The following is a 25,436-nucleotide window of genomic DNA, read 5'->3' as shown; positions in this document are numbered from 1 at the left end:
TACAAAATTGACTGAGTGTGAGAAAGTATGTCTTCTCAGCAGTATTGACGCGTCACTCCGTCTCTCGCGGCCTGAGTCGTGACGCTGGAGTATAGATCTTGTCTGAACAGCATCTTCTCAGATACAACTCTGCATACTGCATGAAAATTTTAAGGTGAGAAATTTGTTGTAATATTATGATGCTGTAAATGCTTCACGTTACGGAAGAAGCAATCTGTATAACAGCAACCAATGCACCACAGAATAAATTGGCACTGCAGTATTTAGGACGAATGAAGAGTGCCTAAAGCTACATCTTTTGTATGTGATCCCGCACCACTGCTCTGTAAAAGGTTAGGCACTCTGACAGGGATGGGGCTGGCATCACTCTGGGTGTCACAATGTCTTTGTGACAGAGAATCATGCAATAAATGTCTACGATATGCCAGCAAATTGGATATCAAATCCAATAAATCTTGATTTTCACGACATAAAGCAGTTTGTCTTTGTGCCAGCTAGTGCCATCCCTACACTCCGTGAGGATGGTGCTGATCAAAGACTGTGGAACCACCTCCAAGTGGCAGAATGACAAGAGTGTGTACCTTTTACACAATTACCTTTGCCAAAAAAAAAAAAAAAAAGCTAAGACTGACAGATCAGGATTATTGTACAGTGGGAGTAGATAGTATCACTGCAACAGATGATGGATGTGAAGTGATGAAAAGAGATGCAAGGAAGCACAGCAATTATGAAAGACGGAGCAGCGGAGGGTTAAGATAATGGGACGGAGTCAATTTCTTTCTGATTCATACATACAGTAGTATACAGGCCTGGCAGACGTTTTTAAAATCAGACTGTGCAGCTCATTGTAATGAGCAAAGCTTCATCAGCCAACATATGATGAAATATATGAATAACTGAGCTGCCAGACAGCTTCTGAATATATTCTCTTGCATAAGAATCCCCCATATAGCCATTTGCAGAGAGAGAAAAGGGGCTTGCAGCTCTTCTTCAGCCCCCTAAATAATAATGAACATGACAATCATCAGTATTATTTTTGCTGTCTATCTAAATAGCTATATGGGAAGATTCTTACATAAGACAATATTCAGGAGCTCTATCTATCAGCTGAAGCTAATCTTTCACATCACCAAGCCTCGTCTTCTCTAGGTCTCCCCAGCCGGGCCATTTACAGCAGCCAAATGCTGCAAACGTTGGCTGTTGCTGAACCCCACTGGGCACGTCGACAGGTAATCAGTCATAGTTTGGAAGTTCTTTTTTAAAATACCGAAACTCAATTTGGGAAACAAAATAGAAAAAAGGGGTCTGATGAATGTTGTAATCGAGCAGCCTAAACTTGGTTTCATTAATGAATGGAGAGAGGCTCCACGGTGTAAAGATGCTGGAGCAGAAACTTTAATCTACAGTGAAAGGTGCCTGGGTGTAATGAGTTTCTGTCATGCACAGATAAAGAAGAGCATCTTCCTGACTTCTTTCTTCTATTATTACCTTTAATTTGGCCTGAGCTGATTTACATATAAAAAGGAATGTATGCACAGTACTTTGTAATGCAGTGTATACAGTTCACATGACAAAATGAATGATTTAGTCACGCCCCCGAGACGCAACATTCAACAGGAAATTCAGATGCAGCACTTCTCTTAAAAACACATTAGTCTCTCCCAGGAGAACTTCATAGTGTTGTATTATGTATGTACTGTACTGGGCATACAGACAGCATTCAGGAATTTAGATAGAAGTCAGACACTTTTCTGTCATTTCTAAGACGGGAGTGAAATCATTTGATTCTTTTTTTTTTATGAGAGGGAGTGAAAATGACTCGGTTTTCTTAAACCCTTTTGTGCCAGAAGCTGATCTTGAAAATTGATGAAAATTGTACACTCAAACAATCCGACGGTGCCTGAAATAACCCTGCAATGTAATCCAGCATTTGTCTGATGAGAGAAATAACCCTGCAATGTAATCCAGCATTTGTCTGATGAGAGGAGCATCAGTGGAGAGAGAGAGAGGGAGAGAGAGAGAGAGAGTCATTCATACCTTCTCTCATCAGACCATTCCTCTTCACTCTCCTCAGGCTACCCGCTCTATTATCACCTGCTGTAGTCTTTTTCTCTCTCCTTCTCTTTTCCCACGTCTTCTGTTACCTTGCCTCAGTCTTTCACTTTTTATCATTTTCTTCCTCCATCTCTTCTTCCCCCCCTCCTCCTCCAGTTGTGGCTATTTTGCTCTCATTCTGAGCACGTTCAGGACCCAGCCCTTGAAAACAGGAATTAAGGGAACAAGACTGCGGCTTTAGACACAGGCAGAGGGGTGTGAACCAGGGGACATGTGTCATGGGTGGGGGTGAGGGATGTACATAAGCCTCCTCTCCTTGCCCGTGGGAAATGCTCTTTTGCAATTTTAACAAGGTATACTGCTTTTTTAAACCCATTATCTGGTCAAGATAGAAGCACAAGCGGAAGGATATACACCTTCAACTGCATCGATCCGTACATTTCTAAACCCCAAGTCCATTCTCATTGTGTTATGTGTTATAGCCCTGTTTTTTCCCCTTAGTTCGTCTTCTCTCGCCCTTGTTTTGTCCCTATCTGCCTGGAGTCTGATTAACAGTCCCATGTCATGACACACTAGCAGCCAGCTCGGGTTCCACACTATTGGAAACTGGACACGACACACCCACTGCACCTCCACCCCACCATCCCCCAGCAACACTTAGATAAACAAATACACACAAAAACACCTGCACGCAGATTAAAGGCGGCCAACACCTTCTACATAAACAAAGCAGGTAGTCAGATTCATGGAAATACTGTATGAAAATCTGTTCTGCATGCAAATGTGTGAACGTGCTGAAGTGATGGAAAGATTTTGCTGGTGAACGGCACATTTTAATCCCTTCTTCGCCTCACTCAACTGTCTCAAATTCTCCAGACTGAAATACTCCTGGAGGCAACGGCCGCTCGCGTACAGCCACTCTTTGCCCTGACACTCAATGCATCAATAAGCATAAGCAAAAACAGCATCAGCATGCAGAAAATAAGCAACCTACAAGGAGAAACAGCAGAAAGACAGTCGAAACAGTGTTGTGAACATGTGTGTGTGTGTGTGTGTATACCTACAGTAAAGCTTCGTCCCGCAGCTGAGAGAGGCAGCGCAAACATCCAGACACTGAACACGCTCCACTGTACAACTGCTGCTGCTGCTGCTGGCTTACTCTCCTATATGAGAGAGACAACCACACACACACACTCACTCACCGGCTCGGGCTGTATCTCAAACACTCACACACACAGCAAAGGGCAACCAGCTGTGAGGTTCTTCATACCTCACATGCAGTCACTCAGCCTCACAACTCTGCAGATTGCTCTCTCTCTCCCTCCCTCTCTCTTCCTCTCTCTCTGTGCAGAGATGCAGTGTAGATCGACTAATCTGTCAGGATGGTAGGATATTAAAAAAAGAAAAAAAGTTAAGAGGAATTTGCTACCAGCTGCTGTCTCAAACATCTGATGTCTATCCAGTTAAAGATAAAAGATCTGCTTTTATCCCTGCCAATCCTCTCAGCTGGACGTTTTTATAAAGGTTATATATCCACTGTACTGAACAACAGATCAAAAGAGACAGCGATGGATAGTATGAAGAGAGGGAGTCAGCAAGAAAATCATGTCAAAGAAATAATAATGTGCAAAGGCTGGGATAGTGGTAGGACTGTACTACGCCTTTCTAGTCTCATCTTCTGACCACTCACGCGCTTCACTACATATCTCATTCAGACATTCATACACTGATGCCATTGGCCGCCATGCAAGGTGCCAACTGCTCATCGGTTTTTGGGAGCTAATCATTCATACACATTCACACACCAAGGACACTTTGATATGCAGACTGGAAGAGCCGGGGATTGATCATCCGATTAGTGGACGATCCGCTCTGCCGCCTCACAGTAAATGACTGATTTCCTTCAATCTCCTGTCCTGTCTTTGATGCAGTTACAGGGCGGTTACCCTCACTGTTAACCTTGTAATGACTGCATCTAATGACTCCGTTTACTGTAAAAAGCCTTAATTAGATCATTTTGCTGCTGCTACTGATTTGAAGCAGTTCATAAGGTGAAGAGTGTGAAAACCAACAACGATACATACTCTGTTTGTTTACTTGCAGATCTCAACCTCTCTAATAATCGCCTGGGCAGACAGTGACCTCTGCAATATGGCAACTGCCCAGATGCAGAACAGCAATGTGCATCATACTGTCTTCCAGTCAAGATTGCAGCAAAGCCAATGAAAATGGGGATTCATTTATCTCAGATCATGTTTAATTCAAGTGGATCAGAATTTATCATTTATGGAATTAACCTGCAGATGCTATGGTTAAATTTCAGAGCAAATGGATATCTATTTTTAAAGCAGGACAAAGGCCAAAATGTGGACTAGGTAATCCACACTCATTGAATTTCAAGCACTTTGGTAAAAAAGGGGTCTATTTTTAAGGTGCTGCTGCTATAACAAAACAAATAATGATCAGTCACCGATCAAGATGATCTGCACTCATATCGGATGCAAATAAAATCCACCAGGGGCAAGTAAAAGCAAACACAAATGAATTATAAGCCATTTAAATCAGCTGAATTGAATTTTTCGCCTCAGTTGCTTGTAATTACAGATTGAACTGTAGGGAGTAAATGCTCAAGAGTCCGGTGACATCTTCCATTTTCATTTTCTTCCCAACTTCAACCTGACTAGAGGCTTAATCAGCGTGAGTTGTTGAAAATAACTGTGTGGGCGTGCAGGGATGGGTTATAATAAAACTGTTGATACTGCACAAAAAAATGTCAGCACGAAACATCACAATTTTCCTGTATCTGCCTCCTTCAGTAGACACTTCTGCTACAGTTGTCCTCCTTGTCATTGTTGGAAAACCTGATTTGCTTTTTTCTTTCTGCTACTTGGCAATACTTGTAAAGTACTGTACTGGTGCAATCTCTTTACAGATTATAACAGGCATGAAACTGAACACAACGTAAAACTTATTTTTGAACTGTTGAACAATACAAGAGCTAAAACCTCCAATACTGTGGACAACTTTCCTGCTGAGTGGACACTTCCCCTTTAGGACATCATGTCAAGATAGTTTAGTTTTTCCTCCCACTTAGGTGCCAATCAATGTTCAACAACAACAACAAATGTACAGTGTGAGCAGGAAAAACTGGCCTTATTTATTTATGCCCTGTTTAGCAATACTTTAAAAAGTCAAGATAAACAAGATTATACAGTACTAGAACTATCATACTATACATATTAAAATGTACATTGGGGGATATCATACAAGATAATTGTGCGTGTACCATCTTTTTCTGTTAACAGTATCATTTATTCTGCTCTTGAGTACATGTGTAAGCGGTAAATAATATAAAAGCCAGTCTCTTTCCTTCTTTTTTCCGACAGTCCTATCCCACCAGGCTTTTCTTCTGCCTGCTAGCTATTCATGTTACTTATATGAAGGGTGCTCCTCGCCGGGAGCTATCAGTTGAGAGGAGAAAGAGAGAGTCCTATCTTCAAAAGTCAGGAAAAAAAAGGATGCGTTTGGTGAGGTGAAGCATAAAAGAGCAGCTGTAAAATAGTCTGGAAATGTACAGATCAGATGGCAGCAGTATATGACGGAACAATAAAAGGAAAATGGGTAGATATATTTTTTTTTTAAAAGCAGCAGGATGCAGGAAAAGTGGAACATAAAAAATGTAACACCTGACTGCACAAACAAAAGGAAGGAAATACTGGGAGGCTCGCACAACGGGAAGCAATTACATTGCTGATCTCTTCGCATTTGGGAAGGAAAACAAGGGGACTGCCAGGCCAGACGGGGGGTTTGACAGCAGGGAGGTGCCACTCTGCTTCTTGGCACAGACAGCTCTGCAGAGTCACGACAAAACTCTGTCGAGACACGGTAAAGAGTGGGCAACGTGTGTGTGTGTGTGTGTGTGTGTGTGTGTGCGTGTGTGTGCGTGTGTGTGCACATTCTTATATTACAATGGAGTCAGACGCCAGGACACGACAGCTGTCCCTTTCATGTGTGCTGGTGTATGAGGCTTGTTCAGCGTCATCTGTCAGCAGGTCTTATGACTTCAGTTGCTGAGTTCAATCAAACATAACACACCTCATCCTTACTGCCTCAAGTGCTATAGAAGAGATTAAACTGAAAAAAAAATAGCCCCAGACCTCATGGAGAAAAAACAACAACAACAAAACGTTTTTTGATGCCTCAGTGCACTCGGTAATAAAGCACACTATCCTTAAGCCAAAGCAGTTGTGACAGATTTAGACATACTGGTGCTCAGAGAAACATAACTGCATGTACACTGCAATATGTATGTATGTGTAGTTGAGCACATTCATGTATATTTAGAGAACATGTGGCGATTGAGGCTACAGTCTGTACAGCTTCATGCTTGTGCAAACACCAAAAGCTTCCAGCGTTGCTCATGACGTGACATACAAACAAGTGTCTTTACACACAAATGTACACAAATGTACAGTCTATACGGCCTTTTAAAAAGTGCGAGCTTGTTTCTTATGCTCGTGCACAGACACATGTATGCGATAAACAAACACACCCATGCAGTGCCTCCATCCTTGCCTGAGTCTCCCGTGTTGGCATGTCTGCACCACCAAACCCTGGAGTGTGCACCATCTGTCTCCTCATTACTCACCACACATCACAGAGCATACGCGTACACACAAGCGCACACACAGCATAACATCAGTAAAAAAAAATGTTTAAAAACACACATACATGCACACTTAATGTTTCAAGCATAAATACTTCATGACATGACCATGGCAGTTGACACAAGCTGTTCAAAGGCTCTGCAAGCATCTCATCTCCTGTCATTCTTTTGCTGCTGCAGTGTTTTTCGATGGAAGGAATGGGAAGAGGTACAGGATTTATCAGTGTGGGAAGCAGCATGGTGAATTCAGGCCAACAGATGGACAGGGTGAAAAAGTGGAAGAGATGTGGATGGAGTGATAGGCAGACAGACTTGCACACAGACACAAAGGCTGACTCTTGTTTATTTTCATACCCCATACCTCATAGGAAGCTCTTGACATTTACTCTATAGTTCAGATCAATAATCAATTAAACAAATGTAGCAGCCACCAGGTGGGGGCAGCTTTGCATACAATTATGGGGATCAACCAATCTCTATGCCAGCAGGAAACAGAGCCGCTTGGTACAGCTGGCACACACATGACCTCAATCAAGATTTTGCCCTTTTTCTCCTCCTGATGCCGCCCTAACATCAACTCCCTTTCTCTTTTCTTGCTTTACTGTCGTTGTCCTCTTTTTATTTGAACAAAGTTCAAGATAAGTTTGATTGTCACATATTAAGCTGAACTAACCACTCCTCCAGGACCTTAACGTCTTGTTTAACACTGTTTCTAAATCGGGCTGCGTTCCCCATCAGGATGCTGGAGCGGACATTCCTCCGTGTTTGAGTGGATACTCCTCAAGTGTCTGAAACTGAAACTGAAACTGTCTGTACCTCGCCTTTATCATCACAGAGAGCAGCCCCACATTGAGTACCCATTGATATTTAGGGTGTGTAGTTCCTCCTTTGCTTCTTCCCAAAGCCCACTATCAGCTCCTTGGTGTTGCTGGTTTTCAGGAGGAAGTTATTCTCTTGATATACTGGGTCTGGTCCTGATCTGCAAGGATCATTATTCTTGTCTTTCCTCTCATCTCTGTTATGCATCTGAGGTCTCTGTTGGCTGGCTTTTAGAGCCACAGAAGTTGGCATCATCTTATTTGGCCGTGTGCATCTGTGTGTGTGTATGTGTGTGTGAAAGAGAGCTACTGCCTGGAGTCCTCTGAACGCTCACCCACACACTCATTATTCATGATGCATCTTTCTCTCAGATCTGTGTACAAAGTTGAAATATTAGATGACTGTAAATGCCCTGTTGAAAATTATTAACTGAAATATGTGTACATTTGAAAGATGACAAGAGAACAACAGTATGGAACTCACTAACACCATTTTTATGCAAAGGGAAAGCTGTGGCAGTACAAACTGAGTTAGGAGTTGGTCTTCAGTGAATGAATACAAGCAAAAACTTGATTTTAGAATGATATCAATGCAAAAACTGATCTGTTAATCGTCAAAATAAAGTCAAAATAACTAGTCCGTTCTGCCTGACTGGTTTTATTATTGATATTATTGCTGCTATTAAATGCCAATTAAAATAATCAGTAATTGCACATGTGTGTTACATGCTCATTGAACTGTATTCTCAACAAGCCCGATCCAACAACCTGTCCCTCTCTTCATGATAATTAGCCTGTGACAGCTGTGATGAAATAAGCCAAAACTAGCACAGCAGACCGGCCTTGATAGTGATGTAAAACAAACGCCAGTGGCATTAATTAGAGACAAGCAAAAATCAGTACAAATACACAGAAAAATGGCAGGAAACAATCCCAGGAGCTCAACTGAAATCATAAAATGCAGCCAACATTTGATGCAAATGCAGGCGGTGGAACAAATGCAAAATCATTCAAAAGGAGTAATAAGCACAGCTAAAGTGATGCAATGAAAAAGGGGTGGACAGAGAGAAAGTTGAGAGGTTTAAGTCAGGACAGAGGACGAGATGCTGTGATATGCAAAGGGCAGCGTCTGGTTAAAAGCTGAGTAGCCCCCGCGGCTGCCAGCAGAGGAGGCACACACTGGGAGCCAGGCCAGACACAGCATACCCCCTCCTGGGAGAATCACTGCTTGCCCTGGATCTATAGATGGATTCGTCTCACTTCTCTGTTTACTTTTGTCTCTGCTCATGTCTTTGTCTTCCCCTCTATCCCAGAGTCCCATGTCCCTCCTTCACTTTGCTTGCTTCATCACTTGCTACTCGCACTACAGCCACCCTGACTTTGTCGATAAGGTGCCTAACTTTCTGTCTCCCCTTTGTCTCCTTTATCCTTTGAGCTGCCAATATCCTTGGACAGCTTCTGTATCAGCCAAATTGACATGTGAAGACAAACTTAAAGTAATTAATCACCTAAATTCGAGGACACAAGTGAAGGAAAACTCTGACCTTTAGATAATTGGTGGAGCTGAACCATGTATTCGTCAATGTGAATGTTTGTAGGCCGGGTTACTGATTATTCTCAAAATATACAGTGTTATCCACTACATACAGTTGTGTGTGGACTGCAAAGTGAAAATGAAGCTGTATCTTTTCTGTGTGAGTGACTTGGTGACTGTAATCTGAACGGAGGCAACAGAAGTCATGACCTCATTAAAACAAAGCTAATCCTGAGTTTCAAATCACATAAGCAGCTGTCGTGTGGTTGTGAATGTGTCTGAGGGTTGGAACATGATATTGCTCGCTAAAAAAATAATTAGCACAACGATGGAGTCACATTAAATTTAGGCACAATTTCCTAAATGAATCTAAAATTTAAATGAGATAGTCCATGAGCTAAGTCTAAGGCAAATGACTAAAATAATGTCTCATTGTGTTCTTTGTCCTTGCTGCACTGAATCACACTCTGTTCCCTTTGATTCATTCATTTCTATTAAGTTACTGCAGATGCATTGTGACGGAGCTTGCAGCTCATCCATGCGGTAATAATGTACACTGCATACTTTTCTAATGCTGCAATAACCAGCAGGGGGCAGAGACTTCAACGAGTGGGTCAAATGCCTTTCCCTTGTGTTTACTGTATCAAATGATAATACCTGCACCCACATTGCTGTGGGTAGTGCAAGTATTATTGTCCATCAGCCTCCTGTCAGTGGAGAGGCCAGTATCTCTGACTCCTCTAATGATTTCTCTACTGCGTGAATGAAACCCGCCCTCACTCTTTTGATTGCGTGGGACTGACATTTAGCATTGTTTTCTGCTGTGAAACACTGTGGCTGCACTGGAAATAACTCAGCATGACATCACGTCGTCTATATCTGCAGACACCAAAATACTTTTACATTTGCGGGTTATCCTTAAAAAACAGAAATAAACACTGTCAAACAAATATAGGCGGCAGAAATGCAGGACATCTCACAATAGCTACTTTGAAAGTTTGGGGATAGGATAGGCTTTTTCTTGAACAACATGGGATTCTTCCCCCCCACACGATGTGTCATCACAGCAGCCTACACTCACAGACCTGGAAAGAAGCCCACACTTCAGACCTGAGCAACTGTAGTAGCAAACCTTACAAGTTTTATCCAGTGATTCATCCTCTTTCATTAGAACAACACCCACATGCACAGTCATACCTCAACATGCTTCCATTAAAACCACTGAAAGCTCATTCGTCCCTTTAAAACTCACCCCTGTGAATTCTTCAATAATTAAATAAAGACAGGTCGTACAAGAAGCCTTTATTATAAAAAACGGTCCCTGCTCCAGGTTTAATGATGAGGACCCGTTTCTCTCATCTCATCCTCAAAGCACCGTTAACATCTGACATTACTGTAGCTCTGCAGCGGACTGTCACAAACAACAGATCAGTCACTGTGTGGCCAATTAGCCCAAACTAGATTAGACTAACTAGACTAAATTAGATGCATAAAACATCTTTAGGTGAAGCGATAACCCTAATGAGAAGTTTTACAGGGGGCTTTTTAAGGTGGTACTGGTGCAGCCATAGAAGCTGTACCATGAAACCGCCTGTTTCAGCACTGTACAGCACAGTAAAAGTAAAGCATGATACTGTCAAAGAGTATATTACATTCAAAAACAATATAATCCCTTATCTGAGTTATTACTTGTTCTGGTAATGCATTGGTTTGCAAAGATAATAAAGAAGTATGACCGGCAGGAGATATTCTAATTAAAGAAAATGAAAAGACAGAGAGACAGGGATGAACAGATGACTGATAAAAGCAACTTAATTTTTAACGATTTACTCCGGTAAAACTCCTGTGACCTTGCTCTGAGTTTATTATACATCCATTTTCTGTAACAGCTTATCCTCATCAGGGCTGCAGGGGCCTGGAGTTTAACCCAGCTGACTACAGGTGAGAGGCGGCGTACACCCTGGACAAGTCACAAGACTCATGACAGGGAATCGTATCATTATTATTTTGTTTTCAATGACAGCTCCAGCATAATGTCAGTCTTTCACCAGACGGTTATACTGCGTGTGAGATTAGACGGGTGAAATAAGCTGGTAGATTTCTAAAGCGACCACAGTAACGAAATGTTAAGACTATAACTTTTAAAGTAGAACAAAGACAAAATCTCATAAAACAAGCATAGGGAGAGGGTTTAGCCCTGGCTAGTGGCCAAGTTGTACATTAAAAATATATTATAATCGGCGCAATTGACAATTCCAGTGCCAACTAGCCCTTGTCTACACTAGAGCATAATAAAATTTGTGCTGTTTGACATCCATCCATTTTAATGTGTGTATGTTAAGATGCAAAGGTTGTATAACATCACACACAAGGACATAAAAAGACCGATAAGCTGGGAGGTGTGCTGCGAGATGTCATGTCACTGAAGTAAAGCCCTGTATTAATAAATATATCACATCCACAGAAACCTCATACTCCTTCGGAAGCCTCCCAGGTGTGTGACTGGCAACCAATCAAAACTTTCAAGTATTGTATTAAAGTGCTGTTAAACTGCTGGCTTTAATTAATGTGAAATGGAACTCACCCCCGTGGAGCTCATGGATGATAAGTGTGAACAATCCGATGTCAACATAAAATAAAATAGGACTGAGATGGACAGAGAGTTAATGGGCAATATGTGTGTCCCAAAGTAATATCAGCTGGTGTGTCAACAGCAGATATGCACACCAATGGCAACGTGGAGCCTTGCCTAAGCTCGCAGCAGAGAGGGCGATACCAATGTCAGACCAATAAATTAACACATACGTGGATGTGTGTGCCTCCCACTGAGAGTCTGCCAGGATGATATGACCCGCTTCACACTTCTTAGTATAGACTTTAACAAGTCAGCAATGCTTCTCAGCATCTCAGGTATTTGTCCTTGAGATTGAGAATAAGGTGCAATATTGAGAGACGAAGACAGAGAGACAAATAAGACACACAGAATGCTTAAAAAATTAAAAAAAAAGTGACAGTGACAAGAAGCACAGAGTGACAAGAAATAAAGTGAAATGAAAAGCAATGCTGTGACTTGGCAAGGCTTTTATGGAGACTATGGCCTGTGGTCATAATCATGACTTAGAAATAGCAGCCACCTGTTGAAGTGCGCGCACACACACAGACACTATTTTTAGATATTATCCTTTGTTTGTTTGTTTAATAATTAATATTCATTTGAATGCCCTTGGATGTAACACGGAAACACAGTTCCTGTTGCAATATTCAATGAAATTTTAATTTTATACAAAAGGAAAAAACAGTAGTCTAGTTAGCGCTGCTCTTAAAGAAAAGGAGGAAGAAGACTTTCACTTTCAAAGTTAGGCAAGTCCGTTTAGAGCAATATCCTTTATTGCAAAAAATAAATAAATTGCATAATATTGTTGCTGAACAGTTCAGTGAAGACAGATATATAATAGGATTCAATAAGGGCACAAGAAACTGAAGAAGAGTAGAGTATCTATATTAGAAACCTAAACTGTTTGTAGCTCAGCAAGCTAGATTTGTTAAAAAGTGATTGCAACTGTTAAACATTTTGTTTAAGGGCATTTAAAATGTTTTTTTAAATGATTGTAGAGCTACTACTTATGTTATGTTATGTTAAAATTCATGATTAAATAAAGCTACACAATATTGGAAACCGTTTTAATTAAAAGAGCCTGTTTCATTTATTTATTTTTCACTTTAGTTGCATAAATAACCCTCACTTAAAGTATGCCTTGCTGCCTTTACCTACAGTTGTGTATTCACGTAGACTTCCGTGTCGTGGTTAAAAGGAATAACCTAACCGAGAGTCACTGCTTTTATTTTTTCCACACAGAACTTTGGAGACGAGAATATCCTGATGGAAAAGGCTGGCAGAAAGAAATTTTGTAACGTCTCTCTTTTCAGGTACAAACAGTTTTGTAGGCTTACAAATGTTTGTTTTGCTATCTAACGTTTGAATTAATCTTATTCTAATACAAATCATGCATACAGTTACTTCTGAAACATATGAATGACGTTTGTATTAATTACTGGTCAGGAGGAGAGGACAGACGAACGACATATGGATCCAGAGGATGGTGTATAGACAAATGGAAAGGCACATTGCAAACTATAGTCAGACGTTATTCCAGGTGATGAAGAACCTGAAAGGCCTAGCTGATTGCCTGCAATGACAGCTGGAAAGGGGAGATCTGGAACAAACGTGGAAAACTGAGGAAGAAGGTGACGCAATATGGCTGGACATAGAGATTAAAGCTGCTAACGTTTTCTGACACCTATGCAGAGGAAACCAATGATGCTGACAGCAGTGACACTGACACCAGTGATGCTGACACAGACTCACAACCAGCTAAATGTGAGCAACAGAAAAACCATTTCATCAGAAGTCATCACTGTCGCTGACATCGGCCAGGTGAGGAAATCTCAAGGAATCCCTTTCATGCAAACCCCAGCATGATCGGGCCAGAAACATGTGAGAAGGGAGACGTCCAAGCAGAGGCGGCTTTGTTAATGGAGACACAATTACACAAACAGAAAGTAAAGCCAGCTGACCAACACAATACTGAACAACAGGGAGGGGAGGCCCCAAATGTGCCAGAGACTGTGGGGAACTTTTTGCCATGCTTTATCAAGCACCCAATGATCTGAAAATTGCAACATTCAGTAAATAGAACATTGTGTATGATGAGTACAATCTCCAGTTTTAATAAGCGCCGTCTCGTCCTCTCTGCAGCGTGTTGGTTTGGCAGTCTAATTTACTTGGCACAAAAAATTGTGAAATAACGTTGAAAGTTCAAAAGGGACAACAGCCAAATCTGTTTAGATCAAATGTTTCCAGACCTAAAACACAGATGTATTATTCAGATTCTTTTTATCTAATGTTCTAGTGGAGGCTTTGGACAGCGATGGCAACAATTCTTTATAGCGGAGAGTAAACACAGCGGTGAAGCTGCCTGCCTGCTGTAGCATTCAGGATACACTCCATGATATCAGATTAGACCTAGCAACACACTGAGAGTGAACTCTGGTGTGAATAAGAACACTCACTTCACCATCATACACAAATCCGTCTGTGTAACCAACAATTGCATACAAAAATATAACCTGCGTATATGCACATGTGCCAAACGTGCATTGGGGATTTAAATGAAACACACCTGAAACAGTCTTCTTTGATTGTCCACCTGTTTCTCAGCACACCGCTCTCCATGACGAGAGTCATACATCTCTGAATGCACATGAGAGATAAGGAACGTCCCACCTCCCACCACCTTTTCCCTGTCTGTCTATATGGAGTTAATCACACACTGAGGATGAAGGGATGCACGACAGAAAAGGAGGAGTAGATAACACGAGTGGCTAACATAGTTGTTATTTTTAAAAACAGACCTCAAAGAGAGGAAAATAAAACAAATGGCTACACTCACACACACTCAAGATTATGTTATGGCCACATTTCAGGAGGGAAAAACACAAAATGTATTCATACTTTGATTTTCATTACAATTATATAACCTGGCCTATAAAGGCTATGATTTATGCATGAGTGATGTCAATTACAATAACATACAAAGCTAAGTACCTTTTAATTAATCTCAGAGAGAGAGAGAGAGCAGAGTTTGCAGAAAGTGGCATTGGTTTAATATTAATGGAAAGCATCACATCCATCCATCCAGCCAAAAGCCTCTCTAATCATTTCCTGCCAGTTCTTCTCTCTCTTCTCCAGAGAGCCACATCAGCTTTGCACCAGTAGGTGGCACCAGGTCCCTTCCAAGCTCCTGCTAAATTCAGCAATATCAGCAGTGCCAGTAAAGGGCAGTTCACGATAATACAAACCATTACTATGTTTGCTGATAGACACTGATTTCGTGTTGTCACCTCAGGCTGAGCTGACCATCAGCTGAGCCCCAGTGTGCATGCAGAGACAGAATGAAAGTGCACGGATACTAGAATGATGTCTGTCTGTTATTTCCTCTGCTGCTGCGGATAACACTTTGCTATGGTGACGATCATGCGCCAGAATGACAGAGTCAGAGCTCTGAATAAAGCAATACCCCTGGAAAGATGACAGCTTCACAGATAGACATACTGACACCATGTTTATGAACTGATAGGCTATAAAGACTGTATCTAGCTGTAATTTATCTAATGCACTTCATTTAGAAGACCTATAAAGAGGCGGAGAGCAAAAAATAGTTGTGCCACTGCTGTCTCTGAATACGTTTTCCATGTTTATCCATATAATTATGTTTGTGGTTAAACACAAGTATGAGTTAATCCCCAATTTTTAATCATGGCCAACTCTAAAGCAATCACTGTGAGTATACAGACACACGTGGAGCATAAAGTCTTATGACGCACTACACTGTCACTCGCAGGCTACAAAACACATTCCTCTCATCTCACTGAAGTATCGTTTGTGTATAAGAGATAAAGATAAATCTATAATTTAGAGCTCATTATCTAAAGATTTTTGTCCCAACACTATGTGGATAAATGCCTACAAGCTGAGGCCTTAAAGTATTTCCTGTATCATCTTTGTTTCCTTTGATTTCCATTAAAACAGTGAGTCATCACCCTCACACATTCACACTTTCTCTCTGGGCTCTGTAATGTGCCACTGTCATGTAAAAAAACCACAAGTAAAAGATAAAAATCACATCATAAATGATCAGTGAGTTGTACAGAACGGCAGTCTGTCACCACATGCAACACGCAGGGTGTGTTAAATAAACAAAAACAGACCTACATGTGAAAAGCTGTCTATATGCAGCTCTGCTCAGCCATGACGAGGTGCATCCTTCCACACCGATGTGTCAGGATGGCAGCGGTCATGTCTGCAGGCTGCCTGTCTGTCTGTCTGTCTGTCTGTCTGCTGCGTGTTGGGATGGCTGAGTGAGCCCGAATCTGTTTGTGTTTGTCCTGTATGCATTATGTCAATAATAATAAAATAACAGAATGGGCTTGGATGGGGTTGGATCCTGCCCTAAGATATTTTAATAATTACATTAGCTTGACTCTGACATTTGTACTCCATACTATTTCCTACATGACATGTTGGTAACATAGGAACCATTAATCCACAGTTTTACTCATTACAGGCTGTTTTATGCTACAGTTAACGGCTTTAAAAGTAAATACTGTGAATCATTACAAACCAAACTCTTTTCGCTTCAGTATAATCTGTGAAATTAGTAGACCAAGTCCCTCAGCTATAGTTGAGCCTCATACTGTAGAGTTATGAAGACATTTACGGTTGCCTTGAGCAAACTGGACATCACTGGAGGAAAGTTAATCTAGTGGTGAATGGCTCTCTCACAGTCTATTGATTTGAGAACACCCATGCGATGCAGACACACTTTCACGTGCACAAAAGATATTATAAAGCTATTCAAAATCCAAAAGCTATGACTGGACACACAAAGTTAACCTTAAAAACCCAATTCCTTGATTTGACCTCTGACTCACAAATGAGTGCGATGAATATTCAGAGGAAAACAAAGCTCAAAGAGAAAGAAAAATCCCTTAAACAACAAAATACTTAAACTTATTGAGACACTAATGTTGTTTGGCACAGTTCATCTCACACCTATCAGTAAATTCATGTAAATTAAATCAGTATAGCCACATTTTAAAAAGGTGTTTGTATTGGAACATTTCTAGTGGCCGGTTTTTCACACCAAGTGGAGCTGCAGTGAAAACTGGCGGACAGGTTTTGCTCAGGTCCACTCTCTTCTGTAACTCCCAAATTCATTGATTACAGCGTTATGCTAAAAAGAAATCCAGCCAAAAAACATGTGATGCGAGAGTTTAACTACATGGCTCCCCTTTGCAAATATTTCCCCATCTCACACTAACCCAGCATTAACAACTCTCATTCAGTCTGCTCTCTCTCTGGATCAATGCAGTGGGTTTTTAACTGATTACAATGACTTCCCAGGAAAGCTCATGGACACAAGATGTTCCCTGGAGTTCAATAGGCACAGATCTACTCTTGTTGTGATCTGCTAACAGGAGCAAAAAAAAAGTCCTACATGTACACTCACTGCCCATGTCCCATTTTATTTGTGTGTGGCCGCATTAAGCATGGCAAATGCTGACAACTTCAGCTACTAGCTTCATAATATCTGCTTATTGTTTTGCCTAATATAAGTTAGATAAGTCATGGAATAGCTCGGTGGCAGAAAATAACAGCAGCAAGGAAGCAGAACAAAGGTGACATTAGGAGTCATACCGCTTATTTTATTCAGCGTGATGCCATGATCCAAAAGAAATTCAAGCTCCCGAGAGGACAAACATTGGTTTCATCAGTACAGAGCTGCAGGCCACTGTCAGGATACTTTGTTCTGATTGTTTACATGTGTGCCAACTATGCTAATGTGAAACCCAAAAGAGGCATCAATGCGACAATAAGTAAATCAACACATTTAAAAAGTGTCGAATGGGTTTCTGGGTACGAGAGATGCTCTGATACCATTCGTTCCTTCCAGAAATAATATTGACACCTGAACTCTGTGCATCAGCCGATGCAGCATTTAACCAATTAACTGCGGTTTGAAACGCCACAACTCTGTAACCATAATGGCTCTGTTTCAATCACTTGCAATCAATTTCAGTAGAATGTAAACCAAAGACAACAAAGCAGGAAAAGAAGCTTTGCACCACCCAAAACATGCTCATGTGATTTAATACATCCGTATTGTGGTTAAAATTGTCTAATGTTACACTACCAGAAACTCCTCTTCACCATTATAAAACAGTAGCTGCCAGCACACATGACATACCCTACTTTGACTCGTTTTAGGTTGGTTAGGTTTCAGCACAAGGAGTTAGATCAGTTTGGGTCAGAATAGGATATCAGGGTAAGACAATCAGAGTGAGAGTAGGGCGGGTCATGACTTCATTATCCTGAAAGAAACCAGACGCTGCTGGAAAGTAGCAGGGTCCCATTTTGGGGCCAATAAATCATGTGCTATCAGATTGGTGAATAGACTCATGTACCAGAACCCAATCCAGCATGTTAAGCTGTATTGGATGCATATAAACTACAGGCACAATGGGTCATTCATATCTAATAGAATGGATATTTATACCTCTTAATATGCAGGACATCCAATGTGCAGCCATGCTCCCATATTGACCTTAATGAGCTGAAGGAACACTTACGATTCAGAGACTATTGGGACAGCTTCATCTACGCTACAGCGAAACTCATTTGCAAATATTCAATATCCTCTCACCATTGAGGATGTGGGGTCGACATTGAGTTGCAAATGAACTATGTATGATTAGCATGAGGAGTAGGGAAAACATCCCACAGCCTTTGGTCGACATGTGTTGTTTTGTCTGGAAAGAATGGCCGCAGCCATATTATTCCTGTCCGTCTGTCTCCGCCTGGGTGTTGTCCTCGCTTTCATCTCATGCAACCCATTTGTGAAAGCTGTCACAGCTCAGTTTCTCGGTGCTTCGGAGGTTGGAGGTTAGAGAAGGAGACAATAATCGCCCCATGCAGAAGATTTGTTTGAGCTCCTAAACAAGAAAATGAGACTGACAACTTATCCTTTCACTCAAATAATACAAACACTTCTGTTTCCTGATATTCAACAGATAGCAGGCTGTTGTTAGAGGTAATATGACCCCCCTCCCTACACATAAACACACATCCCTATCCTACATTGAGCCACTGCTTTGTCTGACTGATGATTAATGTGGGTGGCAGCATTAACAGTTCGAAATCCATGGCTCCATCTATTGATTTCTACCTGCTCTACACTGACATTAATCATGTCTGTCATTGATTATGGCCTTTGTTTTATCATTTTTAAGAGGATGAGGGAGCTGGGTGTCTCCGTCACAATACCAAAGCTTCATCGATCCCCTTTTCTCTCTTTGTGCTGCCATTCATGAAGCCGTGTCGGGACATCTAAGTCATTTAGCAGACTACGCTGTCATACTTAACCTTGTTTAGAATAACACTTGGGTGCATAGAAGTATGTGGCTATGCATGCTTATAATGTAGTGTGTGCTACAATAGGTGAATATGAGACTGCGTATGTGGCTGCCTGCGACAGGAGACAACAACGCTGGAGGGTGAGACAATGTCACAGTGCAGAGCTCACATCTTGCAGTGCACAGACTGTTCTTCTGAGAGGTCGGGATACATTCTGGATTTGTCTTCAGAAAGCCCTTGTAAAGGAATAGGGTCATTATCAGAGAGGCTAAGACTGGCACCAGAGGAGGGGAGATGTGAGATAGATCAGGGGGAAAGACGTAGTACAGGTAAGGTTATCTCTCAAGGACACACTGAGGAGAGAGATTGCAAGAACTAAAGAGACCAAATTTGTTTTTTAGGGGGCAATGGCTAACACAAATTACAAGGTCTGTGACCGTGCTGCAGCAATAATTGTGAAATAGTGAAAATTGTTTAAAAGATTGCTTTTGATCAAGTGACAGTTCATTTAGTGCTGAAAGGCTTAACTGACTGTTGAAAATCAATTAACCAGTGTGAGGATTTGCAGCTTCATTATAAACCGAATGCCTTTGGCATTTGAAATGTTCAGACAAAACAAATGTTTGGAAGACAACAATCGAGCATGTTCTACTACAGGAAGGGTCACGGTCAGATTTTCTTGTCTTTGCTGATTAAATTACTCAAAACTGAGAAAAGGTTGTTATTTTAGCCTTCTTCCAGGAGACTGATAAGCAGAAAGCAGCGTTATTCCATGCTGTCAGGTCACTAGTTCGTAGCACGGCTAACAGATAAATAATACGCACTCACATTCATACTCACGAGCACTTACAGAAACCTTTACAAAACGCTGAAAACACACTGAACCATCACACCATCTAATTAAACTGAAATGAAATCTAAATCCTCTGCTTACAACTGCACTTGTCTGCAGGTGAAACCACTCCAATCCTCTCTCACGGGTTGTTCGTGGCAGAGAAACAGGCATGCTCGGATGTGTGGGAGGCAGACAACAGGCACTACGAGACACTTAATCACAAAGTGAGAGCTAAAAACCCATCAAAATCCCCAAATGGTGTCAGTCATACTTCCGCCAAAGACAGCTTGGAGGTCAGCATCAATCAAGTGTGTGTCAGGGTGTGTTACAACCAATGGTCCCCTGGGCTGGAATGAATCTTAATTTAAGCTGCAATCAGGACACATCCACAAAGATGTCATAAGTGTCTGCGATGCTGTTCTCACCACACAACCACAAGTGAAACACATATTCCTACAGGACCTCCACACAAAGAGGACAAGAACTAACATCATTGCAAAGTTACAATATCGGATCTGCAGGCTAGATTTCATGGGGTGACATCATGTGTGTCTGGCCTTGCCGAACAAGATCTAATAAGATTATTTTGACAGCAAAGGCGTTTAAGATACATAAGTCATAATTCCACAGTGACTAAATGCATGACCCATTACTCATCTAACACTTGCAGTGTTTGAAGACTCAAAAGGATGAAGCACCTGTCGAGGTCACGTTCATCCAAAAATCAAACATTACCCAGTCCCCTCATGAGACAATTCCATGAATGGAAATATGGAAATATACGATGTGGTCTTGGATATATTTAGCATTGGGGTTGTGAGCGTATAGTCTCTTTGACACGAAAACCTACTTCCCTGGTTCATAAGTGTTAAATATTTTAAAGCACTACATATGAGATGAGCAGAAGGAAGGAAGAAGACTGAGAATCAGAGTAGTCTGAGAGTAACAACACAAAATAGAGACTTTATATAGATTTACAGAGAGATGTTTATTATCTCTGCTGAGATAAACATGTATTTCCTATTAAAGGAGATGTGAAGATAGGCTGTGTGTTGTGCTTACTAAAACTGACTTCATGTTGGGGAAATAAAGTCATGCTTTGGGTCTCTTCTCTGGTTCAATATAGATACAAATATGCAACTAAACCGGAGCTTACAGTATAAACAAAGGTGACTGGACCTACAGATCTGCTGGGTTCTTTCCCATTACCTTCCTAATACATCAACAAGTCAATACATTGGACAATGCAACACAACAGGAGCACATGCCAAATGTGAAATAATGCCAAAGCGTCACTCACGTTAAGTAGTGTCTGTGTGGATAATCATTACAGGACTTCCAGGGACTTGGCAGCGGTGTTACTCAGGCCTTCCCTTCATGTTTGGTGATGAAAGAGGCAGAAGAGCTACCGAAAGTCAGGCCATGTTTTAATTCATAACTGGGCTGTAGCAACAAAAAAAAAGTCGGGGGAAATAATATGCAATACCTGTACTTTCTAACCCATGTTTGTCTTGTAAGGCATGACGCACTCACGCACGTTTTTCACTCTTGTATAAACGGACTAACGAGGAAAGTAACTCTGTGTTGGTCCCAGTCCGGTTTAGACAGGTGTTGGCAGCTGAGGCAGTTAATTAAAGTTAATTAATTCAGGTGCGAGTTTTGATCGACGTCTTACGTGGTGACCACGCCCACAGTTGGCAGCCTCTCTCGGGTTTAATGAGGAGTAAGGGACCGTCAATAAATTACTATTAAAATGACACATTACCATTACTCTGCTTCATAATATCAGTAAAAAATAAATAAATAAAAAATCAGTTTATGTAGCACACTTATCACCAATGTGAAAAAAATAATATTTAAAATCTTTAAAATCTTGCACCAAAAATCAACAGCACTATGTAGTTTACTTGATACTTGCAGCATTCCACTTACATTTGTAAAGCTAATTTTGAGACCTTTAGAGAAGTCTTTCTAAACAAATAAATAATGTGTAAATAACACAAAAACTTCCAGTGTACAGTAAGTAACAAATGGATAAATTTCACTACCGGTCTAAAAGTCATGACACAGAGAGAGCAGTCTTGGAGCAGTCCGAAGGCGTTTTCTGGAAAAGTTATTTACCAGTGATTTGAACCGGCTCCCTGTTCAGTTAACACGGTTTTAGATACTACAGATGAATGCATGTGTATCCACTAATTGGAATTCAGAACCTCTGTTTGCAGTTCTTCTGTTGTTGCAAGATCAGGGCAGAGTAAAGTATCTACAACAGAAATAAAGCTTGTCTCAGTCAATATAATTTAAAGTAATGTGGTACTTCTAGCAGGTAATTCGGGTAACTGAAATGCAACTCTGCCTAAGACTGATGGTTGGAGAGTTAACCACACCAGAGAAGTGCAAAGGAGTGTGAAATTAAGGACCAACATAAGCACTGGAGATAATGGAGAAAATGTCCCACTCTGAGTCCAGACCAATGGACATATTAGTAGCTTCTGGGGAGAGGTGTTGAAGGAAGGTGACTCCAACTACCAGTACACAACCCTTACTGACTGGTCCATTGCCTTTCCCAAGCCAATTCTCCACAGACTGAGCTACTGCAGCCTTATGATCCTGAAAACAGAAGAATACACTAAGCAGGCTTCTTTTTATAGGATCCTATAAAATGTGACATTCACAATTAGAGAGACAGACCATGATAAATACAGTGCCCACACCAATTCCTCTCAAAGTGAGACTTAACATCAGGAAAATGACTCTAATCTTTTTCTATCTAAGAAGGCGCCCTGTCAGGTTTAACTGTAGCTTTCATACACACACGCACACACACACACACACACACACACACACACACACATAAATATTACTCTCTTGCATTGCAAGCAGAAAAAGTAAAATGTGCTTATTTCTTTCCTCCATTAAATCAATTATGGAATTACTTCTAGAACTTGGCATTAATCCCTTCCATAGATTTCTTTCCAAACCCAAATATGAAAAGGCATTTTGATTTTTTTATGTTCCACGTGTTCTTATTTTTTCATTTATGAAATTGAAGCTTGGAAATTTATGTTCTCATTTTGGGAATAAGAAGATGTATAGCCTCACACAGTGCTAGATTTGTGGATGACTGTAAAAGAGTGTGACTGAGTTCGAATGCTTCCTTATTGGCTCAGTAAAGTGTTAAGGCAGCACATACTGAAACTGCATCATCACTATGTACGTGCAAATAAACACAATCAACATGCATGCACAGAAATACATCAACCATGGACATTTTTAGCTTAGTCATCGGCCTGCGTGTTGCTTGATTTTGACCTCAGGTTTTAATAAAACATGTCTAATTTCACCTCATCTGCTCACATCTCTTCACGTCTTCTCCCCTAATCTTCTCTTATCACAAATTTCATCTTCATCCATCACCTCTTATTACCTCCAACCCCGTCTGATCTGTCTTCATCGCCTTAATTTCCCCTCTTCACCTCTCAGTGCATGCCATCTTTTGACATTTCTTCTTACTCCAACCTCATTGCAGGGTAGATTTAGATCCTACTGTACATCTTCACATCTGTGCAGGCACATGCATACACTAACAACAAATGACTCATCGCTATACTATAACCTGAGTAGCTGTCAATAAGTACTGTTTACCACAGCTTATCTCTTTCCAGCTCCGTGGAAAATCCAACAAATGAACAACAGAAGCTTTGATAACATAACAACGGGAGGCTCACACTGAATGCCACAACTTTTATCCGTTGAAGTGAGATCCCTGTGTATTATGTAACTGGTAAGTGCTGTGATGAAGCTGCAAGATCAATTTAAATGAAGTCATTAATACTTGCTTTCTTTTTACCTCTTCTGCTGAGTGCACTGCACTTCTCCCACAGATTTAATGGATAAGAGATCTTTGGCCCCAACTTTAGTGGGGAGAAGTGTACTTATAATGCTAAATCACATTTAGACAGCAATCTGGATGATGCTCAGGAGCTGGTCTGTAACACTTCAAGAGCAGCGAGAGGAAAAGCTTTGCAATAACTTCTGCCACTGAATGGGCTTAAGGGCTTTCCCACATACTGCAACTTCAATTGTATTCCTATCAAATACCAGAACATCCTGTCTCAAATTGCACAACTAGTGTATTTGAGTACTGTCGGGAGACAAGGCGTAGGTCCAGACTTTCGTTATTGCTCTCAACAGACAGTGTTTTCCGTACGTTTGACCAAGTTACAACATTTCAAGTTTTCTCTCAGAGGGCCAACTGTATGTCATTTTTGTGAATGTAGCCTTCACAAGTGACTGACTGAGATCCCTTTGCTTCTCTTAGGGCACCCTGACTCAGCACGTCGAGTTGTGTTGGGAAATATAATTGCCATCAATCTCCAACACTGCTGGTGGCGAGGCTGATTTGCCAACTTGCCACTTTTAGTGAAAAGCGGAAAGACATGATGAACCCTTTAGCATGCATGGGCCTGTTGCAGCTTGCAGGCAAGGACACTGTGACAGATGGACTGTGATGCTGGGGGGGAACAGTCCCTGTACTGGGAAGAAGAAAAAAAGGATGTGAGCAGGCAAAAGGGAGGCTGGCAATGACATCAGAGCATGTAGTCTGTAGAAATCCTATAAGGGAGTCTTTAACCTTACAAAGCCAGGATATGGTGATATCACCAACCCAAGCAGTAATGTTTGTACTGATCACATGGGCCTGCAGTCATAATGGTTGTAGTAATCTGGCCCATATAGACCCACAATCTACAGGACAGATTAAAGAAAGCAGTGGACTGGCAAATGAATGAGCGCATCACATGATGCAAGCAGTGAGCACGTCGCAGCACCACCATCATGAAACTTGTCTCATTTATTTAATTCCCAGGACCCTGCAGCCCATCCTGCGTCAGGGTTTTTAATTCTTGCAATACCCCCTACTTGGTAGTAACAGATATTTCACCAGATGCGTGTTTTGCCACATGTTGTTTTCTCTTTTTTTTTTTTTACTCACAGAATCACTTGCGTTTTTACGCAACTGCTCCTCCTCTCCCATCATCGCGGCCGGGTCCACAACCAGTTTCTCGAAGCATGCCGAGCCGAGAGAGGAGCTCTTCTGCTGGTACATGATCAGCTGGGATACGGGGAGTTTGGGGCTTCCATGCGCAGTCAGCTCGGGTTTGCTCCCCGTGGCTCCAGAAGCTGCGCCAAGGGGCTGTAGCAGAGACTGCCCGTCGCTGCTGGTCCCCGGGACCGCGTCGCTTCCCATGGACTTATCTCCTTCAAAAGGCGCCGGGGTAGGACAGCAGAGATTCGGCTGAGACGACGAAAACACCCGGTCTAGTTGTTTCTTTTTCCTCTTAAACATCCATAACCCCGATTCCTTTTTGCTGCCCTCCGCGCCCCCGGTACCCCGACGCTCCGATCCCAGTTTAGGACTGAGCCATGGCTTGGTTTTCTCCTGGAAATTCTTCCACATCCTCCGTTGGTAGGACAGAGACTCTTGTCCCTTGGCGGTGCTCTCATCCTTGGGTGATTTTTGCTCCATGGTGCCTGTGCAGCAGCCAGCCAGCCTGAGC

The 25,436-nt window shown here is 41.6% G+C and overlaps 2 protein-coding genes across 3 annotated transcripts in view; one reads left to right on the top strand and one right to left on the bottom strand.

Annotated features, from left to right (window-relative positions):
* The window catches only part of mctp1a (multiple C2 domains, transmembrane 1a), a 131,139-nt gene extending 105,712 nt beyond the window's left edge, over nucleotides 1-25,427 (bottom strand). The window contains exon 1 of the mRNA XM_019275946.2: nucleotides 24,872-25,427. Coding sequence (XP_019131491.2) covers nucleotides 24,872-25,405 — 534 coding nt within the window. The 5' untranslated portion in view covers nucleotides 25,406-25,427. The remainder of the gene's footprint in view (nucleotides 1-24,871) is intronic.
* Nucleotides 1-25,436, top strand: part of fam81b (family with sequence similarity 81 member B) — a 100,601-nt gene that overhangs the window by 60,105 nt on the left and 15,060 nt on the right. The window contains exon 1 of one of the 2 annotated variants that reach the window (XM_027277655.1): nucleotides 25,026-25,154. The exons of the other annotated variant lie outside the window; for it this stretch is intronic. The gene's annotated coding sequence lies outside the window, so the exon portion shown is untranslated. Of the gene's footprint in view, nucleotides 1-25,025; nucleotides 25,155-25,436 lie in introns of those variants that run through there. 2 annotated transcript variants of the gene reach the window in all.

Source organism: Larimichthys crocea, chromosome III, assembly GCF_000972845.2.
Source record: "Larimichthys crocea isolate SSNF chromosome III, L_crocea_2.0, whole genome shotgun sequence".
NCBI classification, from domain to species: domain Eukaryota; kingdom Metazoa; phylum Chordata; class Actinopteri; family Sciaenidae; genus Larimichthys; species Larimichthys crocea.
The sequence above is the reverse complement of the archived record's forward strand: the minus strand, read 5'-3'. Positions and strand labels throughout refer to the sequence as shown.